The sequence below is a fragment of the Lepus europaeus genome, chromosome X (genome assembly GCF_033115175.1).
Source record: "Lepus europaeus isolate LE1 chromosome X, mLepTim1.pri, whole genome shotgun sequence".
Taxonomy (NCBI): Eukaryota; Metazoa; Chordata; class Mammalia; order Lagomorpha; family Leporidae; genus Lepus; species Lepus europaeus.
In genome coordinates, this window is record NC_084850.1 from 82,996,584 (window position 1) to 83,016,902 (window position 20,319).

At 42.5% G+C, this 20,319-nt stretch overlaps 1 protein-coding gene across 1 annotated transcript in view; it reads right to left on the minus strand.

The window, feature by feature from the left end:
* Positions 1-10,264: 10,264 nt before the first annotated feature.
* Positions 10,265-20,319, minus strand: part of LOC133752713 (doublesex- and mab-3-related transcription factor C1-like) — a 61,697-nt gene continuing 51,642 nt past the window's right edge. Inside the window, exons 2-9 of the mRNA XM_062183075.1 lie at positions 15,188-15,300; positions 13,606-13,827; positions 13,372-13,529; positions 13,012-13,070; positions 12,594-12,724; positions 11,673-11,733; positions 11,339-11,483; positions 10,265-10,371 (exon numbers count right to left, since the gene is read on the minus strand). Of these exons, the coding sequence (XP_062039059.1) occupies positions 10,265-10,371; positions 11,339-11,483; positions 11,673-11,733; positions 12,594-12,724; positions 13,012-13,070; positions 13,372-13,529; positions 13,606-13,827; positions 15,188-15,300 (996 nt within the window). The remainder of the gene's footprint in view (positions 10,372-11,338; positions 11,484-11,672; positions 11,734-12,593; positions 12,725-13,011; positions 13,071-13,371; positions 13,530-13,605; positions 13,828-15,187; positions 15,301-20,319) is intronic.

The window sequence follows — 20,319 nt, forward strand, 5'->3', positions numbered from 1 at the left end:
CTGAGAGTCACAGGAGCAAATTTACAGTAAAAATCACTGAAAGCTTACAAAAATGCATTCAACCTACAGGGATGTATGACCCATCCCTGACTGTTGAATGTTTTGGGGAGTGAATCACTGAATGGAAAATATCTCTGTCTCTCTTTCAGTCTCCGCCTTTCAAATAAAATGAAAATAACTAAACAAAAACTTTTTAAAAACTGATAACAGCTATAACAGTAACAGCTGCTTCCATGGAAATAATGTACTCAGAAATTAAATTAAGTTCTAGGTTTAGGTTCAGATGATTTTATAAGATTACTCTCTAAACTTCCAAGAATTCATTTTCATACATTTATATATGTGGATGTTTATATATATTATTTGCACACAAGAAAATACCATAAGAGACAACACCCCAGTCTGGTGTCCTAAGGTAGAGTAACTTGAAATCAAATCACATTAGGGCAACAACAACAAACCATAGTTGAATCACACATAGGAATACACATGTAAAATTCATAACTAAAAATTACTAGCAATCTCAATTAAGTTATGTATCTAAAAATGCAACATAAAAAGCTGAGTTAATTTCCCTGGGTTTATTCTTGTCATAAGAAAATTAATTAATGCAACACATATTGTTGGGTTATAGTGGAAAAGTACAAAACCTTCAAAAAATAAAAGAATAACATTTTTTTTCCAAAAAGAAAAGTAACTGTCGCTATTCTCAGGTATCTAGGCAAAATGCAAGAGACTGTTAATTAAAACCATTACAGCTCAAAAACCTCTTTAGACCAGTATACAAAATAATATGTCCATTACACCAATGACAGTGTTCTTAAATGTGCATGTGTATTTGCATACTCAATAAAATATTTTCCAAACTGAAATAAAAAATTGGAGCCTTAATCCACACTGCACAAATCAATTCCATGGCAATTAAAGACTAGTATAGGATTGTAAAACATTAACTCTCTGATGAAAATAAAGAAGAGGGCTGGCCTTGTGGCATAGCAGGTAAAGCCAACACCTGTGACTCCCACATCGCATATTCCAGCTGCTCCCATTCCAGTCCAGCTCCCTGATAACATCTTGGGAAAAGGAGCAGAACATGGGCCCCTGCCACCAACTTGGGAGACCTGGATGAAGCTCCTGGCTTCAGCCTGGATGAGCCCCAGCAATTACAGCCATCTGGGAAGTGAACCAAAGGATGGAGGATCTCTCTCTGTCTCTCCCTCTCTGTAACTCAGACTTAGAAAAGAATAAATAAGTATTTTTAAAAAGAAAGCAAACAGAGTAGCTTTCTAATTTTAGGAAAGGAACACAGATTTTAGACTGGGAGAAGGTGTTTGCAACACATGTAATTAGCAACGTATTAAAGCCCAGAATATATGAGGCTATTCCCAAAAGTTAGTGAAAATTAAAAGTAGAATTAAAAGAGAAGTTTGTTTTGCTGCAAAAAGTTGAAAGTTATACAAAGTTTTTTGACAATACGCAGTTTTCAAGAACTTTTTGAATATTTAGCTAGGCAACTCACACCATTCAAATAGGGAAGAGAATGATCAAGTTTATTGCAAAGCATGCAAAGAACCTGTGAAAAGCTACTCAGTATGATTGATAATTGTAGAAATGCAAAGAGTAATCTAAAAGATATTATTTTTTCACCAGAATAAAAAAATGCCAGAGACAATGATGTACATTACATAATTATAAATGATCCAATCTGTCAAGAAGATATAGCAATCCTAATTGTACACACACACAGAGAGAGAGAGAGAGAGAGAGAGAGAGAGAATGAGAGAGAGAAATGCAAAATATGTGAAAAAAATCTGCTACTATTCAAAGGAGAAATTTATAATTTTAGACTTCAATACCCCTTTCTCAGCTGAACAACATGGAAAATCAGCAAGGATGTCCAATCCAGCTTGTTGCTAATTATGCACTTTGGGAGTCAGCAAATGATGGCTCAAGTCCTTGGGTCTCTGCCACGAAAAGGAAGGCCCAGATTGAGTACCAAGATCCTGCTTTTGGGCCTGGCCCAGCCGTGGCTGTTGAGGGCATTTAGAGAATGAACCAGTGCACTGAAAATTATCTATCTATCTATCTATCTATCTATCTATCCATCATCTCTTACAAATAAGTAAATTATATTAAAAAAGCAGAACTCCAGAAGGAGAATTCTCCAGACCCAGATGATTTCTCCATAGAATTCTACCAAACAAGTAAGATCAATTTTATAGAATTTATTCAGAGAGGCAACAGGACAGATAACTTCTCACCTCATTTTATAAAGTCTTTACCAAGAGTCCGTTCCCTGTCCCCTGTGCCAAATAAAAATAATGAGGACAAGGTTTTAGGGTGAAGAGAACGTTTAACCTGTTGACAGATGAGAGGGCAGCAGAATTCTGGGCATCAAGGACTACCGCTCTGCTGGCTGAGGGTGGTTGGGGACTTATAAAGGGGCTACAAGGAAGGGGGTGCTGGTATGGGGGAACCACCAAACAGCTGCGGATGTCTGGTGTCTGGCGCCAAGGTTGTCACTGTTCCTTCTCTGTTTCTTCATGGTGGTGCTTGAGGTCCACAGATAGTGAGATTAGATCTAGCCTGACGGGATCATCCTGCTTTGCAAAAGAAGTTGAGATAAGGAACTAGACACTTTGTGCCTTAGGACATGGGTGATTGGAAGCCAGCAGTCCAGGCCTGAAGCGACAACTTCCCTACTGTACAATTAAGTAGTAAACATTATTTATGTGATTTTGTACCTGGTTATGAATTCAGCATTGCCACAAAAACAAAACCAGTCAAAGACCAGACTAAGAAAAGTACTGACCATTTTCACTGCTCTCTGCTTTGCAGAGCTGAAAACCGATGTGGGAAATTAAGGCTAAACCCCTCTGTGAATCCAGAATCCCCATCAGGCAAGTGCGCTGTCCTTGCTTCAGACAGCAGAAGGGGATTGGCTGCCACTTCATCTTGCAGAACACAGACATGACTCAGAAAACAGGGCTTGTGGCCAGCGCTGTGGTGTAGCAAGTAAAGCTGCCGCCTTCAGTGCCAGCATTGCATACGGGCACCAGTTCGGGTCCAGGCTGCTCGATTTCTGATCCAGCCATCTGCTATGGATTGGGAAAGCAATGGAAGATGGCCTAAGTGCTTGGGCCTGGTACCCACGTGGGAGACTCGGAGAAGCTCCTGGCTTCTGGCTTCAAATTGGCCCAGCTTGGGCCATTGTGCAATTTGGGAAATGGACCAACAGGCTGAAGACCTCTCTCTCTCTGCCTCTGCCTCTCTGTAACTCTGCCTTCTAAATAAATAAATAAATAAATAAATCTTTTTAAAAAAGAAAACAGAGCTTTTCTTTCTTGCATGGCCCATTCTTTTTATGTCCCTTTTACTTTGTCAGTGTGTATACAGTCTGAGTTGATCTGCCCCAAAACATGCTTGCACTGGATTTCCATAGGAGCTCATTAGCAAGCTTAAAACAGCTTTCCGGAAAACTACTCCTAACATAAAGAAAATATAAGGAAAGGGGAATTCTAATAACCTGATTTGAGTGTTTAAGATAAACACGTGGGCTGAAAAATGGCACTTCATGCCATAAAAATGGACAAGTGTTGTACACTAATCAAAAAATATTTAAACCATAAGATCTAGGTGTCTAGAATACTTGGAAAACTCCAGATGTATATCTCAAACTTGAGAATGCCTCCACTGGGATGTGTCCCTTACCATAATGCTTTTCCATGGGGAATACTCATACCAAATCGCATCAGGGAATTTGTTCTGTCTCTAGTACAAAAAGGGTTAATCTAATGGTGCAGGGGTCCCTGACCCCATAGCCTCTCCCCCACCCTGCCATGCAATCAGATGACCAAAGCAGTTTGTGTCATTAACACTTGTGTTTGCAGCCTTGATTACTGGGGAGAATCTTCTCTGAGGTATACCACAAATTTAGACATCTAACAGCAGCTTCCTCCATATGCACCATCCAGTTACACTAGTGCAGAGAATGACACAAATCTTGAGAAGAAAGTTTTCTCACTACAATTTTCATTTTAACCTGAGCAGCTAACTAGAGAATTCAAGGGCTAAAATAACAGCTGCAGAGAACTCAGCACTGCCATAAAGGGGAACAGCAACTGAAGCCGTGACATAAGTCTATTGCTCACCAAAATATTGTGCGGGTGCTTCCAGAATGTGGACCCTGGTACAGGGGATACTCAGGACTGGACTCTGGAAGTGCACTGATGTCTTTAGAGACAAAGTCCTGTCTGAATTCAGATCATCCATGGCGCAGGTTCATCTTAGAGGTAAGAGGAGACTCTCAGATCCAAACATAGTAACCCATGTATATCAGAGCATAGGAGACAAGCAATCCACTTTTGAAAAATGACCAAAGATATGAATAAAAACCCCACAGAGAAGACATCCAAAGGGAAGGGGAACACAGGAAAAGTTGCTCTGCCTCACTAGTAATCAAAGAAAGGAAGGCAAATTTAAATCTCTAGGAGATATCTTCAGTACAAAGAATGGAATAGCTAAAAGTAAACAGGCTTACAAGTGAGTGTTGGAGAGGATATGGATCAAAGGGAACATCCTGACACTCCTGGTGGGAAAGCAAACTGGCAAAACGTTAGCAAAACCAGTTTACAAGGAGCTACAGCAGGTGAAGATGCTCACAGCACATTGCCTAGCAATTCCACCCCTACCTGTATTGCCATCAAAAATACGTGCACAACGGGGCTGATATTATGTCATAGTAGGTAAAGCTGCAGTCTGCGACTCTAACATCCCATATGGGCAATGTGAGTTTCTTGGCTGCTGCACTTCTGATCCAGCTCCCTGTTAGTGGCCCATGAAAAGCAGAATTGGCCCAAGTGTTAGGGCCCCTGTCACCCACGTGGGAGACCCAGATGAATCTTCTGTCTCCTGGCTTTTGTTTGGCCCAGCACTGGCCTTTACAATCATCTTAGGAGTGAACCAGTTGATGGGAGAGCCCTCTCTCTCACTCTCTTTCTTTCCCGATTTCTCTTCAACAATGTCTTTTAAATAAATAAATAAATCTTTCTAAAATAATTCGTGCACAAGGGCTTAAAGAGACTTGCACAAACACAGTCATACCTGAATGACTTAAAACAGCCCCTAAGCAAGAACATCAATGTTCATATAAGAGAATAATATCCATTAATGGACCGGCACTGAGTAGAAGACATGCAACAGCATGGATGAATCTCACAAGAATACTGTTTTGGAAAAGCAATTAGTTACAAAACAATGCTTAGTGAACTAAGTGATTTAAGTTAAGTCAAAAATAGGTAGCAGGGGTACCAAAAAACTTAATGCTTAGGGATGCACACTTGTGTCATACTGTAAGGAAAGACAAGTATGTGATCCCAAAAGATCAGAGCAGATGTTAATACTGCTGCTATGGGTGCTTTAGTGGTGGAAGTGGGGCTGAAATTGGGGATAGGGATCTTCTTCTGGATGGACGGAATTGTTTAACTCCAGAGGGTGTTAAAATTGAACCTCATTTAGGAACAATAGTTTAAGCTAAACATTCTTGTCTGAGAATCTATTTTGCCTGTGTGTTAAATTTATAGTGCAACCAATTAAAAGTGGAAGTCAGAAATGATTATGAGTGGGAGTTTTATGGTCAGTGAGGAAATGAAAACAAGGTCAACCTCCATAAACAACTGCAACAAAATTGTAACAACAAAGAGAAATATTACTAACACTCTGATTCAGCCAACAGTACCAAGAGTAGTAACAAGAAATGATGGAGAGGGTACATTAAGTGGACAACCCTCTGTCCTGTATGAGAGAGTGAGAATTAGTGGAACCAATGTGTACAGCTCTTCGCAGCATCATTGAACATGAAATGCACATACAACACAATTCTGATGATCTGATCCATGTATCTGTCCCACAGTGGTGCAAACAGTATGAAGGAAACCACATGTCCAAGGGTGATAAGTGCATCCCTATATAGAGTATACAAGCAATTTCAAATAATTTAACTACCCATGAGTGGGGCAACAGTTTAAAGATGTTAGTTCACAGAATCTGCAGAACACTGTGCAGCTGTTTAAAAAGTGACACACTTGGCAAGGAAGGAAGCAGGAATATTGTCCCATTGTAGAGCCCTAAAATGTCCACAGAATATGGTCGCCTAGAGTGAATCCTGGAACAGATAAGCCAGTAGCAGAAAAGCTAGAGAAATGTGAATAAAGGCCACAGTTAGTCAAAGTAATGTCCGAATGTTAATTTTTTTTTTTTACTTCAAAACATAGAGTATGAGAGAGAGAGAGAGAATCTTCCATCTCATCTGCTGGTTCACTCCCCAGGAGACATCAATGGCCATCACTGTACTAGACTAATCTAGGAGCCAGGAGTTTCACCCGGGCCTCCCATGTGAATGGCAGGGGCCCAAACACTTGGGCCATTTTCTGCAGCTCTTTCCGGGTTGCTAGCAGGGATCTGGATCTGAAGTAGAGAAACCAGGACACAGACTGGGGCCTATATTACATGCCAACATTGGAGATGGAGGATTTACACACTAAATCACAACACCAGCCCCAGTGAATATTAATTTTTTCATTTCAGCAAAAATATTGTGGTGGTATGAGATGTAAACATGAGGGATGCTAGGTGAGAGCTATATGGAAATTTTCTTTACTATCTTTGACAAGTTTCTGTGAATCTGAAATTCTTTAAGAACAGAAACCTTAAAAAGGAATGAAGTAAATATCTCTGTAACCCCAATTAAGGTATCTTCTCTTCCCTTTTCATATTTTAACAGCAACAGCAACAAGAACAACAAAACCAACTACTGATATTGTTAATTACCTGTGACTAGTCTTGTGAATAGTGATGTTTGCATAAAAATTTCAGAAACCTACTGAAAGGAGATGACTTGGAATAGCAGATTCACATGCAGCTAAGGAGAAAGTCTGCAACCATCAACCACAAACAACTGAGCTTCATTATGAAGAAATCTCCACCTGGCTGGTGCCCTTACTTTTCCAGATGGACCATCATCAGAACAAAGCCTGAAAATCTTTTTAATCAGCATTTGACTGGACTCTGTTTTATCTAACCTCTTCCCTTTATAAACCCTTTTTGCTGACTTGTTATGTAGAAAAGAGTACATTTTGAATCCAGAGATAACTCTTTCCTCAAGACTTTTAGTTTCTTGAAATAAACCCTTTCATCATACCAAATATGGACACTGGTGAGTTATTGTCCAGCGGCAAGTAGCAGGTGCCTTATTATTTTACCCGATAACATCTCTATGCTGCAATGTCACAGTTCTCACAGATATGGTTAAACACAAAGGCCTCACTGTGTATGCAAAAAATTGTCCCACTTTTGGACTTAAAAAGCCTTAGTTTATTTTTTTGCAATATACACTGATGGTTTTTAAAAATATTTTTATTTATTTATTTATTTGAAAGGCAGAGCTGCAGCGAGAGAGGAAGAGAGGTTTTCATTCATGGTTCACTCCAATGGCCACAACTGCCATGATCAGGCTCAGCCCAAGTCATGAGCCAGGAACTCCATCTGTGTCTCCCATGTGAACTCCCAACATCACTGTGCAAAGTTCATTTTCCCTTGAATCTATATAATAGATGCAAGCTCTCAAATTCTCTCAAATCTGACACTGATGTGTTTCTGTAGGTATGAATATGTGTTCAAACAACTCACACAACTCTTAAAGGAAACACCAAGAAATGGTGATTTGCTGACACCTGGCTAGTAGGCTGATGGTGGATGGGGTGGTCAAGGGAGAGCTACAATTTGTGTGTGTGTGTGTGTGGTGTGTGCCACTGGTAGGCCTGAAAAGCCCGGCAGGGAAATGATGTTGGGCTTCCAACAAATGAAAAGACACAAGAGAGAGGGTCTCATTCTTTCCCCAAACTGTATCACTTTGTTCTTTTGTGCTCTCTCTTCTCAAGCCACATCCTTTCACCAAAATACACTTCCTCTTTCACCCAAATCATTTGTGGGATGATCATGTGCCTAGCACACAAATGTATACCAGAGTCTTAGTCCTTTTCCAGGTCACCCAGCTCCCTTCCCATGAGATCATATGTACTTGTTCATCTGTCACCAGAAGAGGGACAGTTTGGGGATCCTGTGTTCAGTTAACTGATCAGGGGAGGAAGAGAGGTGTGAAATTGACTTCAGCCTTGCTCCATGTCCTGAGTGATTTGTATTTTTGCAATTCTGCCATCAGAGAGAGGATGTAAGACTTTTGAGTGCTCAAAGCCTCAGAAAAGAAAGAACAAGGTATAGTTGCATGTCATCACCACCAATCATCTTGTATAAAAAGAGAGAAGGGGAGCCGGCACCGCGGCTCACTAGGCTAATCTTCCGCCTTGCGGTGCCGGCACACTGGATTCTAGTCCCGGTCGGGGCACCGGATTCTATCCCGGTTGCCCCTCTTCCAGGCCAGCTCTCTGCTGTGGCCCGGGAGTGCAGTGGAGGATGGCCCAAGTCCTTGGGCCCTGCACCCCATGGGAGACCATGATAAGCACCTGGCTCCTGCCATCGGATCAGCGCGGTGCGCTGACCACAGTGCGCCAGCCGCAGCGGCCATTGGAGGGTGAACCAATGGCAAAAAGGAAGACCTTTCTCTCTGTCTCTCTCTCTCACTGTCCACTCTGCCTGTCAAAAAAAAGAGAGAGAGAGAGAGAGAGAAGGGGAAGGAAGAAGGGGGCTTACAGTGTAGAAAGGAGAGCAAGTCCAGGCATATCCAGTTGAGCTTCCTGGCTGCTTGACGGGCATCTATGATGCTTAGCATGTTTAGAACTCCAACAGAGGACTGAGAAGCAAGGACAGGTCTGGAAGAACTGATAAATTGCTACAGATTGATATGATGAAAAGGAAAAAGAAGATCTGATCTGCACACCATGGAAAGAATTTCTGATTTCTGTCTGTCGTCTTGAGTTTTAAACCGTTTGTTCAACGATTTATTATGGAAAATAATTAATAGCTTATTAGTGGCTGGCAAAGACTAGGGAGTATTTCCCAATATTTGACCAAAACTTCTCATGCAGCTAGGAGTGAAACTGACTCTCACTCTTTGAGTTTGCTTCCCCATAGGTAAGATGTCATGAATGAGACATAGTTTGCAGAGGTGCTGTGAAGCTGTATGTGTCTAGCATACAAGGGTCACAGACTACATCAAAGACAGCAATACTTCCTCATACTGCATGAGTGATTCAAAGTAGGAGCTGGTGGAACTCATTCCCCATCTTTGATTCTTCCTGTCCTGATTAGCTCCAGGTTCTTCTATAATCATTTCACTTTGGACCCGAAGTATAATGGCAATGGAATGTTGGCCAGAGATGTCTTACATGGATATTTGATTTCTCTCACATACAGTGGTGAAAGAAGAAACCTCAGCTAACACTGACGAATTGAGTAACATTACAAATCTGGAATTCCATCTTGTCTTGTAAAATCTGCACATTGCTAACAATGCACCCAATTACTGCATAACAGCAATTGATTTGAGCCAAGCAGCAGCTGCCCTATTAGTGTGAGCATGCACTGTCACAGCCAGTAGGGCCTGCTTTAACATGATTTGCTTGTCCTGTGGTCATTGCCATTTCCAGCTCGCTCAACAACTGGAATCGGGGTATACCAGAAGAGAACAGGTACTTGACTGCACAGTGAATCAATATCCCAACCTTTTCCTCTACCTTCTTCTTATTTAGCCTTGTTAAGAAATCCCACTTATAGGTGAAGCTGATACTCATTTTGAGTTGTGGATTGAACAAGTGTGTTACAGTCAGGATTATCTCGGTTCTGATATGGTTAACAATGACCCATACATCTCAGTGCTTTACAGCTAGAGTTTATTATTTGTCCAAGAACTCACACCTAGACACACAACTAAAGCCATCCTCATGTTTATGCATGACTGAATACAGATGTGAGTGTACAGCTATGTCTACAATAGCAAGAAAAAGCAATAGGTTGGCAAAAAAATCAATGAGACATCATATGATCTATTCATCTCATTATGGTATATAATTTTGTTTTAATAGAGGTATAAAAAGCATGCAAGTATTCAAATGAATAAAGGATAAAGGTACAAGAGTATCCAACCTCAACCAAAGAATTGCCCCACTAATTAATAAGGATCTACAAGTTTATAAAATGCATGTAAATCTAACAAATGATGTTCAGGATTTAGCACTAATCATTACACAAATCAAAACAGGATATCAAATATGCTATGCTCTAGCTATGCTTCATCCTCTGTAGTCCTAGCTCATAGAGAGCGCCAGCCCAGATGTCCACTAGAGAACGAGTTGCAGGTTGCTGGCCTGGGGCACAGAGCAGGAAAAGGAGACTGCAACGCTCTTTCTCCAGCAGGAGCTGTAGACAAAAAGGACGGATTCAGAGCCAGGTCATATCCACATCCCCTCCCTCGTCTTCCCCCTTTTGGTTTTGCAGCACCATCATAGATTTGTCACGGTGAGAGCAGCACAGGCCTTAGAACTCCTGTTTTCCCCATCTCAGCCTTGCCTTCCTCATCCACGACAGCCACCGTATGTCTTTTGGTCAAGCCCAGGGTGTTGGAATATGCCTCTCCCTAACTTGAAAACAATCCCTGGCTCCTCAGCACGAGCACTTGCTGGTTGGGCATCCCACTCCTTGATTGGTAACCTGTGTGGACTGTTCCCTTCCTTTCCAGCAGTTTCTTCAGACCTGTTGCTTCACTCACACACTGGGCCCCATTCACCAGGCTCATGTGAGGGGACACAGCCCTGCTCCTTAGCCTCACCAGGAGTTTCTCTCACTCAGAACTCCTACAACCCATCTTCTCTGGGCACATCTCTGATATCTGATTGCTCAACACAAAGTGGGAAAACAGCCAAGCCCCACATGGAGACTGGACAGAAAGACCCTAAAGGCAAGGAACAGCACGCCTACCAGACCAAGCCCTTTGCAGTTTTCTATGTTCTTCCCAGGCCAGAGCAGACCACAGTGGTCTGGGGAGAGAACTCCACAGTGAGATCAAGAACCTGGTTCTTCCATTTGCTATGCTGCATGGCATACAGCAAGTCCCTGCCACTCTCAGAGGTTGTCTCCTGTTGCTGGACATGAGGTCACGGGGCCCTTGTTGTTGAACACAAAGCTCGTATTCTCAGTGTTCACTGTGGAACTATCAATTACCATGGACAGTCACATGGAGGAGCCATAGTGCCCCGCATTGAGGAAGAACAACTCACTGATCCTGATTTCTCAGTTAGAACTTGGAAACCACTGTTTACCCAAACCTATCTGCAACCCTCTCCCAACTGTCCCCACCTCAGGGTTACCATGTGAGGGAGCCAGCTACCTGGTAGGCCGTGGGGCTGGGCCAGAGGCATGGGCTCACGTGGCACTGGAAAGGAGTTTCTCAGAGTCAGCAGTGCCTCAGCGGCTTCCAGCTTCTGTTGCCACTCAGAAGCAGTAACCAAGGCCAGCTCAGGGGCTTTGGGGACCTGCAAAGGAAAGGCCATCAGAGAACAGTGCTGGAAAGCCACACCTCCTCTCAGTAGAACAAATGTCCCTTCAGCCCATATTCCCTCCAGCCACCTCCTACCATGTACCCCCACCCCAATACCATCTTCTCTTCTGTTCCCTTAAACTCAGCCCCTGCCAGATTTCTGGACCCCATAATTCCCCAGGACCTGTGGCTGCAGTTGAAAAGGATCAAGTGTGGCACAGGGCTGATGGGTCAGACTTGAGCACCTAGAAACAAGGAGAGGAGAGGCCAAGGGATTAAACCCTCTGGAAGACACATGGCACCAGTACACAGAGAGTGAGGCAGGATTTCTCATTGTCTGCGTGTGGCAATCCAAAGGTCCACGGGACAATGTGGTTATGGCTTGGCAAGTATTTCCTCCTGTTCCAACTGTTTTTGGTTCCACACTTATTTTATATATTTGTCTTGAGACACAAACTCCTGCCAGCTTTTCTCCCTACGGACCTCAGGGAAGATGATGGGAAAGTACAGTTGGCCGTGTTTTGATTTGCAAAGTTCCTGGAGAGATGTGATTACTGCCCCTGGGAAGGACTGGTTCTTGCTTTCATGTTGTCCAATCCCCAAGGGCCTTGAAAGAGGAGCTTGGCTCACCCACAGGAATCTTGCTAAAATGGCCCCCTGGGCTTTCCCAGGGTCCTCGATAGCACTCCATATCAGGACCCTGCTTTGCACTGTGGGCCTTCAACCCTGTTCATCTGACTTAAGAGGAACAACTTTCCCCATTTGCTGAATGGAGACAATGTGGCAGGCCTCTTGCTAGTCCTCTTTTCAATACTATGCATCTACAATATTGTCCCGAGAACACAGATAGGCAAACAAAGGCTGTACACATAAAGTCCCTGACTCAAGGTCTTACAAATAAGTAACGGCGAAGCTGAGGGAGCTCTGTCCTTGTGTGTTAGTCTGAGATTTGGCCTTCTCCTTGGCCTTCACCTCTTCCTTTTTCTCCTCCTTTTTCTCCTCCTTCTCCTCCTCCTCCCCTGCTTCCTACTAACTGGTATCAAGTATAAGGTAGGGCACAAAATAGCACAATAAATAACCAGCTCATGGCTGGCACTCTACTCACTTATCTGGCAGGAGATGGGGCCATTGTGGCTGTCCAGAATTAGCATACATCCGTGGCAAATCCATGGTCACTGGAGCACGGGGTGGAAATGTAGGTTCTGGAGGATGGCTAAACATCCCTGGAGATGTTCCCTGTAGGGTCAGAGAGCACAAGTTACAGTCAGGTGCGAGGCTGGCCAGGACAGGGAGTATATGCATATTTGGTGATGAAGACAGGACCCATGACTTCGAAACTCCAATGACCTTCAATAACAGCCACTTGACTCTGCCTTTTGCAATAGGGGAAAGTGGGCCCTGGGGAGAAGAAATGATTTTTCCCTAAGGCCACATGGAAATTGGATGGTAGTGTGGCAGGTGGAACCCATGCCTGGGCAATGGATGGGTGGGTGCCTCCCTCATTTGTAAGAGACTCTCCTTACCAAATTGGGGGTGTAGCAAGGGTAGGCCTGTGGCTGTGGCATCACGTCCACCTTCCCAGCTGTGAAAGAAAAGGGATCACTTTGGTGAGCCTCCACTTCCCACCCCTCACCACACTGTCCCCAAGTCTCTCAGGTACAGCCTCAAATTGAGTTCTCATTTTACCATGGACCTTTCTTACCCACCACCAGCTCCCATCAGATCTTCCCTTTCTACAAACACTTGGTTGACAACAGTGATGATTTATTATTATTATTAACAGCCAATCAGTAAATTACCCAGGGCTACAGCACAATTCAATGACTGGACCAAACTACTCATGTTTTTTCCACCCTAACTCCGGCTGCCTCCCTGTCACTCACTGTGGACTCCTGCTTCCACGGCCATATTCTTGATGTGGACAGGAGCTCCAGGAGCAACAGGCATGCTCTTGATCACTCCATGAGTCAGCTGCTTCTTGGGTTCTTGCCCCTGCTCGCTCCTCAGTGTATTCATAGCAGGCAAGGCCATGCAGGGTTCCCTACAGTAAGAGATTACAGGTCTAAGTCACATTTAGAGGAGATCCAATCCTTCCCTTTGTCAGACACCATACTTACGAGAAGACACAGTTGTGATACTGGCAGGCATGGAAGTGGCAGATATGCTCCTGGCCCCTGATTTTGGTAGAGATTTCATAGTTGTGACAGGAGTCACAGAGACCTGCAGCTCCTCTGGGGACGAACTGATGTCCCCAGGTGCCTCTGGTCTCACTCGTGGTGTTGTATTCGAAGTTGGAGGAGCAGCTGGGCACAGCAAGCATTTCTTGGGGATCCATGGCTCTAGGATAAGGAGCAGAGGTCAGAATGGCTCTATGATCTCCCATTCACAACATCCTTTTCCTGCCCTTGGAAAACCTTGTCCATTGTTGCTAGTCTCGTCTCTGTTCTGCTCACCACTCCTATCAGATCACTCTTCCATTTTTCCAACAAATGTTGGCTTTATTCAATCTCCCCCTTAACTTCCTTACTCCTGGAGCCTCCTTCCAGGGAGCTCCACTCATTCATACCTTCCTCTTCTGAACCCCTTGGCACGTGTTCCATACACACATTTAATTTGATCTTGGTCTTATTAACCCTCCGTAAATTAATGCCATTTTCAAACACACAAGTGCACGGCTGGTCTGTGACAACTAACATATCTTCTGATGGATTGCCCTGTAGTCTTCCAAGCCCAAAGATCTTTCCTGGCATCCATCTCAACAATTATCTTCCTTAGCTCCTGCTTTCATTCACTCCCCAAAGTTGGGTTTCTACCCTTTGCACTGGATTATATTATCAATTGCAAGTATGTCCTATATTTAGTTTCCCTGTCACACACCATTCTGATTTTTGTTGCGCTCAATTTTAATCTTGATTACTCCCTTATTCCCCAACCCCCAAACCACCACCCCTCATTTAAACTGCTTGCCTTCTTTTACCCCAGAATGTCTTACTGTACTTCTGGCCCTAAATCCTGTTACTTTCTTTCATCCCCTAGTCAGTCCCTGGATTCCTTTCTCAACAGGTATTGGAGCTGGTGTTGTGGCGCAGCGGGTAAAGCCACGGCCTGCAGGTCTGGTTCGTGTCTGGCTGCTCCACTTCCAATCCAGCTCTCTGCTATGGCCTTGGAAAGCAGTAGAAGATGGCCCAAGTCCTTGGGCCCCTGCACCCACATGGGAGACCTGGAAGAAGCTCCTGGCTCCTGGCTTCGGATCAGCACAGTTCCAGCTGTTGTGGCCACTTGGGGATTGAACTGGCAGACAGAAGACCTCTCTCCCTCTCTCTACCTCTGCCTCTGCCACTCTGTAACGCTTTCAAATAAATAAATAAATCTTAAAAAATAAACTAATTTGCATTCCCTCCAACAGTGTATAAGATTTCTCTTAAAAAACAAACAAACAAAAAAACAGATCTTAACTTACACAGACAAAGGTGCCATGCCCTGCCCTAGCCACTAGGTACCTATCTCCTCATGGCACCAGCTTTCCTCTTAGACACACACATCCTCTCTGTGCTCACACAACCCATGCACTGTCTCCACAGCCTTCCTACCCTCTTCCTATCCCTCTCCATGCATGAGCAATGGAGCTTGCACAGCCCAGCTCTTGCTGCACACCTCATCCCATCTCCTCAGTAAGTACAATCTTTCCCTTCACCCCACCTCAGAACCATCACCAGGGACATGAGGTTACCGACAGGGAACCAGGAAGAGGGTTTCTCCCAGAAGGGGTTCCACGTGAGAGTGGGACCACAGGACGAGGAGGGGGAACTCACCTAGGTGAAGACACAGCAAGGGCTTAGCGGTCCAAAGCAACAGGGAAGAGGGAGGAACAGGTATGAGGAAGGAGAGTCAAATTCCTGTCCCCAGCCTGCCTTACCTAGCCTCCTGCCGCTGAGAGTAAATCAGCTGGGACAAGGTCCTTAGAAAATGCTCTGTGCCTCTGATCCAGTCTGGTACTCCTGGCTCTGGCTCATTCTGGCCTGTTCTGGTTCCTCTTTCCGCTCTTCCCAAACAAGCCAATAAGCTTTGAGCAGAGTCTCTCACGCCACCCAGTGGCTGGAGACCAATGCACTTCCAGATCTTCCCCTGCTCATGCAATGTTAGGCCTCCTCCTTCGCCCCCATGTGGACTCTACTGGTCCCACCAGTAGCTCCTGTGGCATCCTTATTGTTCAGGCTACGCTCTTTTCTTCAGCTGTGAACCATCTTGAATGACTGCATAGGGGAAATCAAGTTAAACTCCTTCACTAATTTCCATGTAAACAGCATGCACTCTTGTGACCCGCCCATATTTCTGTGGCGGAGCTTCTCACTCAGGGCAGATTCTAGCCCTGATAGGATATTTGTCGACGTCACAGAAATCAGGATGCACACTTGTGAGTCTCACATTGTGAGCTTCCTTCTCTGTTGTATACACGTTTTTGTTAATACATCACTCCCTTAATTTGTATCACCTAACCATATATTTTGACGAATGCTAAAGTGAGTCTCTATGTCTTCCTGATCATCACCAAACTCATCACTATTCTTTGCCTTTTGCCTACACACACACACACCCACCCACTCACACACACACACACACAGCTGCATGTCAAGTTCCATGAAATCCCAGTTGCCATGAATTTCCAGTGTGTTTTCTCTGAATCTATGTATCAAGTGGCCGAGAATCAGGTCTCTTAACATAACTGGTCTCTCCTTTTATGTGAGTCTTTAGAGATGTAATCTTCCTGTTTGGACTAACTTCTATCTTTTATGATTTACTTAGAGTGTTGCTGCTCTTGTATTTGGTATCTGCTTAAAATGTCGATTTATCTGGATCTGATTGATAGCAATATATTTGGATTTTTCAGTTGCATGAGATCTTCAACTTAGCCACCACTCTACTATTTCTTTAAAAATTTGTGTATAGGCTTTCTGTGGTATTCCTCCATAATTTTTAGTAACAGAAACATAATTCAACTGAGTCTTCTTATGTGCTGGATGTTGCACCCATTGCAAGGTCTACTACAGACTGCAAAGGAGGGTTTTAAATAGAATACATACAGATTAAAATGGTTTCCCTATGTTCTCTTTTATTCCTTGCCTTCCTTCTTTCCTTTCTTCCTCTCTTCCTTTCCTTTCTTTTATCTTTATCTTCATCTGTATCTTTTAGCAGCATAGCAACCATTCCTTACATTCTTAGTTTCAAATGTTTTTCTCAGAAATCATGAGTAGGTGCTGAATTTTATTTTTTGTCCTTGTAAAAATAAACAAGAATCTATGTTCAATCTATGAAAACAGTGACTGTTATGTGTAGGCCTTTCTAAAACCCTCAGACAATTTTATCTTATAATCAAAAGAGTATAAGAATTACACATTACAAGGATGTGCCATGGTTTCCAAAATTTAAACATATTCGTGGGATTAGCATTTAGAGAAAGTGACAGACCTGCTAGCAACACACATGCCTCCTCCATGCTAGTCTTTCATCCCTCTTCTTTCCAAAGTTGAACCAGATTTGTTCTACTGGGATGATCATACCTTAGATACAAACATTCTTTTGAGAATTTGTGGGGAGCAGCAATCCAACCCATTCCCATTATTTGCATTCAGTTTTCATGTTGCCTTTGTGTTCTCTAATCTCAATCATTCAAACCACTTTAAAAACTGATTGGTTCATTTTTAATTGATGCATAACATCTGTACTTATATATGGCATCCAATATTTTAAGTCAGTTGCTGGTATACAACGTGTGATGAGCAAATCATGGCAGTTAGCACTCCCTTGTGCTGAAATATTATCACTTCTATGTGTCAGAAACCTTCATTCACTCCTCCTTAGTCATTTTGAAATGTATAATTAATTGTAGACTATAGATGGCCTCTGTACCATGAAACACCAGAACTACTTCCCCACCACAAAGTGGGTTTTGGTTACCGTTATCCATCCTCTTACTCTCCCCACTCCTACTCCCCCTTCCCAGCCTCTAGTGGCTCCTACTCTACTCTACTTCTATGTGATCAACATTTTAACTTCCATACATGGAAGAGGAAATATGATATTTGTCTATGTATGTTTATTTTACTAATACAAAGCCCTCCAGTTCCGTGTTGCCTTGAAAGACTAGATTTCATCCTTTTCTGTGACTGGATAATATTCTATTACCTGTATATACCACCCTCTTTTGATCCTCCTTCCATAGACATCTAAGTTGTTTTTTTATTTTTGCTATTGTGAATAGTGCTGCAACAAACAAAGGCATGCAGGTATCTCTCTGACAATGTTTTACATAATGACACTGTACATGAATATCCCCAATGATTGTAGGAGTTTTCCTTTCTCTGCATCTTCACCATCCTTTAGTACTTTTGTTTTTGTTTTTTTGATAATAGTGATTCTGACTGGGATGAGAACACGTGTCATTGTGATTTTGATTTGCATTTTCCTGATTATGATGTTTGCAAACATTTTTTCATCTACTTTCTTGCTATGTGTATGTCTTGTTTTGAGAAATGTCCATTCAGATCATTAAACATTTATTCTTGTTTTAAAGACTGGTTTATTTAGTTGTAAGGCAGAATCACAGCAAAGGAGAGGGGACACACACACACATACACACACACATAGCGGGGAGAAGAGAAAGAGAGAGATTTTAATAGCTGGTTCACTCCCCAAAATGCCTACAACAGCTAGGGTTGGGACAGTCTGAAATCAGTTGCCAGGATCTCAGTCGAGGTCTACTGTTTGAGTGACAAGCACACAAGTACTTGAGCCATCATCTGCTGCTTCCTGAGTGCATTAGCAAAAAGCTGCCTTAGAGGCAAGGTAGCCAAGACTTGAAACAGGAAATGAGTATCCCAAATGGTGGCTTAACCCACTAGGTCACAAAAACCCATCCTTGACAAGTTCTTAATCTGATTACTTGCTATTTTCTGTTATGAGTTGTTTGAGTTCTTTATTTATTAGGAATAATGACCCTTTTACAGCTGGACAGTTTGCAACCAATTTCACCCTTTCTGTAGGTTGTGTCTTCAGTGTGTTGTTTCCCTTGCTGTTCAAAAAGCATCTGACATTCATATGATATCATTTGTCTCATTTCACATTTGTTGCCAGTACATTAGATGTCTTATCAAACAAAACAAAACAAAAAACATTTCCAGTTGCAATGTTTTGAGTTGTGTCCCCAGGTATTCTCAGAGGAGTATAGTAGTTATAGGCCTTACATTTAGATCCTTGATCCATTTTCTTTATCTAGTTAATGGATTTTTATTTACTGTATTCCTTACATCCTTACCAAGATGTGTAACACCTTTCCCTCTACTCTAGGCCAGAAGCAACCTGGCCCTGTCTTGTGCCTTGCAAGAAGGGAACATCCCCTAATCCTGGCCCCAGGGAGACAAGAGCCATTGTACCCTTAACGTTTGTCACCCTGCACTAAAACTGGATTTAGCACATCACCACACCATTTGTGGCCATTTGGGAAGTAAATCAGAGGATGGAAGATCTCTGTATTTCTCTCTTGATCTCTGCATCTCTGTCTTTATCTCTTGTTCTCGTTGTCACTCTTTCAAATAAATAAACAAAAATAAATATTTTTAAAATGGGTGCAGAAATTGGGAAGTGATCTATTTCTACCATTCGGGTATAATAAATATAAACATCAGGAACACATATAACAGTAAAATGCAGGAAAATAATTAGTAATTGAGGTGTAGCATGTATCACATGCATTTTCAATACAATGGATGTGACTGTCAGTTAACATAATTTAGTTTTTAGTAATGTCTCTATTCAAACACTGGCTCTGAGGAATCCTATACACTTAATAGTCAGCTCTAGTATTCCAGTAAGAGTCAGCTCCAGCACTCCACTGCTTTCAATATTTTTGCAGAAAGAATCCTCTTTCAATGTAGTTCTCACTAATAGTTCAGGGCCATGAAGATCTGTTTTTGCTGGTCTCTTTCCATAAGCACCCTATACTGAATTAGAATGTATAATTTCTTATTAAAATATAAAGATCTAGCACAAATATTGAGCACAGGTAAAGTCAAAAGTATTTGAAAATTTCCAGGAAAGGAAAAATACAGGGGCAGGTATAGTCACCAGAAAGTTGTAATTTTGTGCGTAGAATTTGAATGACAAAAATTGCTTCTAAAAACTACAAAATCTATGTTAATGGGTGCACGGTATGTAAGGACATAAACTGTGGCCTCAGTAAGTTTGTATGGTGTCAAAGCTATTAACTGGTAGACTTTTGCAATGTAACAGAAATGCTTGTTATCAATTTCAAAACGAATGTTACAAAAATGCGTTTTATGTAATGGCTATATTTAAGTCAATGACTATAGCTGTAGATTACACACAAATAAAAGTGAGAATGGAAACAATGCTGATTACTGGAAATGCTGGTCATGGCAGGTGTGGGTACAGAGGGAGGAACACAAGGTGAGACATGAAGCAGAGAGAGAAACTTAGACAAAAGTTGAAGTCAACTAATCATCAATACCCCCATGAGTAGCACTCTCAGAGAACATGACTTCAATTTCTTAAACACCTCCCACCATACACAACCTCTAGCTGTCCAAACAAATTTCTACCATTAAGCCATCAACCACTAGCATTAAGACATCAGAGTTTACACCTTTTCATGAGTGTTTAGGAGACAAGATGTGCTATACTTAACACCTGACGTGCACCAGAATTCCCCTTGTCATATCCCCTTTCATGATACTTGGTCTTGTCAACCTGTGTCACTATGATTTTAATTTCATTTTTCCAGGGCTGGCATTGTGGTGTAATGGGTTAAATTGCCA